We start from the raw sequence: 6,000 nt of genomic DNA on the forward strand, positions 1-6,000 counted from the left end.
AGAAAGTAGAAAGAAATCTGTTCACCTTTGAATATGCATAGTGCTGTATTATATTACGAGGGGAGTTTTACCTTCCTGAAGTCTTCAAAACTCTTGGCTTATCCTGACAGAATGAAATTAAATCAACTCAAACATTTTGTTATGTATTGTCAATCTGTTAGCAGCTGCATGTAGAATTGTTGCTGGAAAAAGAAATATTCTTGCAAAATATGAAAGCTACAGACAACTTCTTATTATCAGACTTATAAATTACTTGAGTAATATAAGAAATCTTTTTGGTAAGAAAACGAGCACAGATTATTCCATTCACGTTTTCTGAATTGCACCAGTTTGCATTTTTATTGTAACAAGGTCAGTGTGTGAAGGAGCGGTTTTTCCCTTGAGAATCTGAATATTCTGGCAGCTCTCTTGGTAGTCGTTTGGGAGGAAACATGATGAAAGAAGTTGTCTTTCCAATAGAGATGTCTTTAAGTCAGTATAGCCAGTCTTCATAATAAGTCCAGACAGAAAAGCCTGGAATACTGTTTATTTAATCAAAAAGTGAACTTTAAAGAAGATGAGCTAAATTTTCTAGATTTACTCATTTGTCTCTGACTATGTATCTGTAGTCTCCTTTGATGAAGAAGAGTTCTCTGCTTTCTTTGCCGCTTCCTCCCCCATCCCCAGAGGACTAGTAATATATATTCTTAGAGCCCCCCTCGTGATCTAATGCCTAATTTGTAGCTATTTTAGAATTCATTTCATTAATGGCTAAATAATTTACTTGCAACACATTTACACTGTGGAAAGGAAGTTTGGAGACAAAAAAAGTTCTTTGAATTATTTTACTGAAACTTGGCATGAGAACTTGGTGGCTTCTTATGTTACCCTAGTGTCAGGAAGAAGCAGATTTTTAAAATTTTTTATGTAAAGTTACTACAGTGTTTATTTTGCTTTTAATCCTTTGATTAAAGATGGGCACTTCATCCCTTCTTTGTCTTGTGTGCTTAAGATTTTAAGATTGAAAGGTACATAAATATTTTGCTGTATTTTTCTATGTTCTAATTAGCTTCAGTTTAAAACATCAAAAGAATGTTTGTAAACACTGCTATAGCGATGGTTATCTTAATTTTGAGTGAATAGAAATAATGCAAAATTAAAACTTTATTTTTTTGTTAGGCATTTCTGATTATTTTTCTTAAAACAAAGCTGACAGTTCTTTTGAAAAAAAATAATTTGAGCTGATTGATGTAGTACATTTCAAAAACGCTTTTCAAAAGGTAGCCTGGTTTTGTTGACTTGAAAATGTAAAATGTATATATGTTGGTGTAGCAAGTGGAAACATCTGCTCTTCAACTAAGTCTCAGTCTGTGCAGTACATGGGGAAAAAATGTAGTGTAATTAATGTAGTTTTAAGCTTCTATGCTTTTTCTTAAGTTCTGTGATTTTATTTTTTTTCCCCAGTTTTCAGGTTGGCGACTTGGTTCTCATTATCTTGGACGAAAGGCATGACAACTACGTGTTGTTCACTGTTAGTCCAACCTTGTATTTCTTGCACTCAGAGTCCCTTGCTGCACTGGATCTCAAACCAGGTGAGTGTGGTAAGTGTCAGATTTCTTCTAATTACTGACTCCTCCTACAGATAACACTCTTCACTTTCTAACGCTTAGTAAGTGATTTTATAAATATATATGTGATAAATATGAGAAGCATGTAATACAGGTAGTTGTCAGCTATCTTTGTAGCTTTTGGTATTTGTTCTAATGCGAAATATTTTTCAGGACAGAACATTTTTAATCAAAAATTTGTATAAATGTTAATATCTTGGAAAAATAGGGAAAAGTATCTGCATCTTCAAAGAAGCTGTAAAAAAAAAGGGGGGGGGGAGAAAATGCCATTTTGTACACACAGAGAGTATGTTAACATTCCCATTAGGTTACTTCAACTATTTAGTAGCATGAATAATAAATAAAAAAATGTAGACAACAGTATATGGGGATTTGCAAGCAATATTTTTGCTGGTTGTTTTTCCACCAAATTAAAATGGTATTTAACAAGGCTAATAAGTTTTCATAGAACACTTTCTGTATATTTTTTTGATGTTGATGGCACATTTGCTTTTTTTCTCCCTTAATCTTCAAGGGGTTTTTTTAAATGAGCTACATGAAATAGATTCATGTAAATGGCTTTAAACTGTCATGTGTAGTATTTTTTGCAAACCCACCTGTGCTCCCAACTTTTCGGAAATGTCTAAGAATATGCATTAAAAGAAAATTTAGTATTCATTCTAAAGTGAAAGTTTCTACATGTTATTGCATGTCACAAGCTGTCAAATTATTTTCAATGAGCAGACTCACAATAGATTTCAGTTATGATGAAAGATGATAGATCTTAAATAGTTGTGTAGTCTCCAGAAGACCGCCAGTCCCTATCTGAATTCTGAGTCTGCTGAAGGATGTGTACCATGTGTCATCTGTGAAGCATATGGGGAGAATGCCTGTCTTAGTTACAGATATAATATGTTCTGAACTATAGCATTAGTAGTGCATACATAGCTATGTGAAATATGGTAGATTTTCATACTGTTGGTTTACGTATATAATGTAAAAGCCATGTCAGTTGGTATGTTATTGTGAGTACATAATTCACTGTCCTGTTTTCAAATGGACTTAACTTGCTCCATTCCTTACCACTTGCTAACTAATTAGTCTCAGATTTGAAGAAACCGCACATAAAAAAAACCACTGAAGACTTACCTTTTGCTTGAGGAACACATTTGTCTCTGTCTCGGTGCTTCAGGAAACCGTGTCTTCTTGATTCTATTCCTCCATCAGGGAAGTGGGAAAAATGAAGTCCAGAACACCAGTTGTATTTGTGATAGGTTAAAATTGATATGGATCTAGGTAATGCAAATTATTGTTTTAAGGGCTGCCAAAATGTTGCATCTAAACCTGACCTTTTGTATTAACATATCAAATTGTTAATTCCATATAGATCTACCTAAACTATTAAGTATCAGGGATCTAGGCTATCATAGGATGTCTCTACTTACATTACGATGGCTTAAAATGTTATGACAATACTGAAATTGGTTAAGGAAGGACCACATGGTTTCAGTGTTGTCCCTTTGGGATATGGAAATTTCCATCTGCAGATGTAAGGGAAAAAAACCCTGCATCTCTCTCACTATCTCTGTTAGATCAATGAAACCTGTCAGCCCAGCAAATTCTAATTTAAAAAGGGTTTTTCGTAATTTAAATATTAGCTGTTGAGCATTCAGTCCATGTGTGAGTTCTTTGCACTGATTGTAGGAGTGTGGAGTAGAACAGAATCTACTCCACTACTAATTGCCACTTTAACCTTGAAGACTAATAAAATTTCAAAGTGTGGTTCTTGAGTGCATCATGTTCTAGTCACTACATACAGTATCTCGTAAATAGTCACCCTTAGAAAAGCATTATTTTTATTATTATGTACAGGGTATGTGATTTTTTTCCTTCTATTTATTTTGATATTTTCTTTATGCTGTGGTTAGTGATAGTTATAAAAGAGCAAAGCTAGTAAAATGGATGTAATTTCTTGGAATCCAAGACACATAGTTTTACTTACAGTTAAAGAAATAGGTATAAGCTGGAAGTTTATTTATGCCCACTGTTGCTCTTTTAATCTGTCACTTTATTATTGAGGTTTTTCACTCTTCTCCTTTCTGAACAGTATCAGGTACTCTCAGAAGACTGCAACCAAAACTGACAGACTTGTAGGGATACTAACGAGTAACTAATTTCCATCACTAATATAGAAAAATAATCAAATGTTTCAGTAAAAGCAGTAATAATAGCTGAGTATATAAGAATTTGTCCTTTGAAATATTTCAAGAAATTTCTGCCTTCAGTCAGACCAAAAGGTCAGACTTGGTTAGTGAGAATAATTTTGATTCATTAGTGAGTTTCAGTTTTGATTTGCTATTGTCTTCTCTAATATTAGTTTTTAAAACAAAATTTGAACTGAAAAATCAAGTTTTCGTTTGAAAATGCCAGTAAGCTGTCTTGATATCTGAACTTAATGTTTGTTCATTTATTAAAAAAATTGAATTTTTTGAGAATTTCTGCTTTTAATGAAAATGGAATGTAATATCCTGTTACCTGTAGCTGCTTATCTAAAGTAATAAATGTATTTTCTCTTTAGCATCAGGTGCATCTCGGAGACCTTGGGTGCTAGGAAAAGTGATGGAAAAGGAATATTGCCAGGCAAAAAAGGTAAGGAAATAGTAATGGAAAATCATATGCAATTAATAGAGAAGAAAATCAGTTTAAATATTTGTAACAATTGTGACAAGTACTTTCTGCATAACAAGTTAGATGAAAATTGCCCTAAGTTCTGCTATTCCTGTTCTTCTTCTACATCAGTGAATAGCAAGAGAAGGGGGAATTAGAAAAGGGTTCAGTGAACAGTGGATTAGGTATTTGCATTCACACTGCCCAAACCTTGCCAGACTCATAAGGGTCTAGTAAATGCTGAGAGGTGGGAATCAGTTTCTGCTTATAAATATGAAAATCAGAGGAATAATCCCACATGGGTTTCTAATTTGTTGTTTCGGTTTTTTTTTTCTTGTAGGCACAAAACAGATTTAAAGTTCCTTTGGGTACAAAATTCTACAGAGTGAAAGCAGTACCATGGAACAAGAAAGTATAACACAACAAAATTTTAGTTCCTTTTGTCTCCGTTCTTTTTTTGACTTGTCCTTCAGTGCTCATTCATCGCTTCGAATACCAGGCCATCTTTTTATACTGAGGTCATGAGACAAGATACGTCATTGATGTACTGCTCTTACTTTTTAACAGGTGACATTTTAGAAACAAGAAATTCATCAAAAACTCTGGCCCTAACTGCTTTGATTTTTCTTTTTTTTTTTTTTTTACCCAGATAACTTTTAAGAGTGTGGACCAAATGAGTTCATTTTCTCGAAGGGCAACCACCTGAAACATGGTTTGTTAACCATGTTAATTGCCTGTTAAATATACATTAGCTTGTATTTAGATGTTAAATGTTAGTTACCATTATTACCAGCATATGTCCTTTTGTGAAATCATTATCAAAGTACTTGCACTCTTTAACAGATTCTTTATATGTGTAAAATTCATCAACTATTTAAAGAGGAGTGTTCATTGCATGCAGATAATCATATAATTTTTCTTCAACATGAGTTTGCCTCAGTAGATGAATAAAAATAACTACTGCAGCTTGTTTCATTACATGAAAATGCTCTTTAATGTTAAAAAAACCCTTGTAATTTGATAGACTGATTTTGAAAATCAGTCAAAGTTAGATCTGCAATCTTCAAAAGCACTTTCAATGGATTGATCACACAGATTCTGAAGGGAAGACACCTGTGCCGTTTGTTGAAAGTGAAGCACTTGTTCTTCTCAACAAAACAGAAATCTTGTATTAATCTATTTAGAAAAATCATATTGATGAAATTGTATTTCATGGTTGAGTTTCAGGAAAAAACTCATTGTACATTAACCATACAAGAGTCATTTAAGTAACAAATTATTGTAATTGTAAAAGACATGTAGAATTTTAAAACAATAAAGATTTGAAACCGTATGTGTTTGAAGTATCTGTGTGCCTTTAAATATTAACTCTGATATTTATTTCATGGTAATCTGTTGCAGCTTCTCTGTGATTTCTCCAGCAGTTTCATTACATAGAAATACCCAAATTTTCTACGAGAGGTAGTAATTTTCAACAACATTTGGGAATTGCAAGAATTACCTTGTAATGATAAAAAAGAATTTAAGTAGACAAAAATTTTAATTTTGTCAGCATATTAAATGAATAAAGGACATTTTAAAAATAGTTTTACTAGATACCTTTTTTAAATGTCTTATTTATTTTTAATAACAGCATAAAAGGGTGTACTATAAATGTGTAGTCAATGGAAAGTGAAGTTATGGGCTCAATTGTGAGCTGATGTCTAGGACTTAATTCACAGAGTTAATCAACTTTTGATTTATCTTC

At 32.8% G+C, this 6,000-nt stretch overlaps 1 protein-coding gene across 5 annotated transcripts in view; it reads left to right on the top strand.

Annotated features, from left to right (window-relative positions):
* The window catches only part of RB1CC1 (RB1 inducible coiled-coil 1), a 72,066-nt gene extending 66,483 nt beyond the window's left edge, over window positions 1-5,583 (top strand). For 4 of the 5 annotated variants that reach the window (XM_032687056.1, XM_032687082.1, XM_032687064.1 and 1 more), the window contains 3 exons: window positions 1,444-1,580; window positions 4,165-4,235; window positions 4,594-5,583. In XM_032687056.1, the coding sequence (XP_032542947.1) occupies window positions 1,444-1,580; window positions 4,165-4,235; window positions 4,594-4,671 (286 nt within the window). In that variant the 3' untranslated portion in view covers window positions 4,672-5,583. The remainder of the gene's footprint in view (window positions 1-1,443; window positions 1,581-4,164; window positions 4,236-4,593) is intronic. The other variant, XM_032687072.1, reaches the window with a different exon arrangement.
* The last annotated feature ends 417 nt before the right edge of the window (window positions 5,584-6,000 follow it).

The sequence above is a fragment of the Chiroxiphia lanceolata genome, chromosome 1 (genome assembly GCF_009829145.1).
Source record: "Chiroxiphia lanceolata isolate bChiLan1 chromosome 1, bChiLan1.pri, whole genome shotgun sequence".
Classification (NCBI taxonomy): domain Eukaryota; kingdom Metazoa; phylum Chordata; class Aves; order Passeriformes; family Pipridae; genus Chiroxiphia; species Chiroxiphia lanceolata.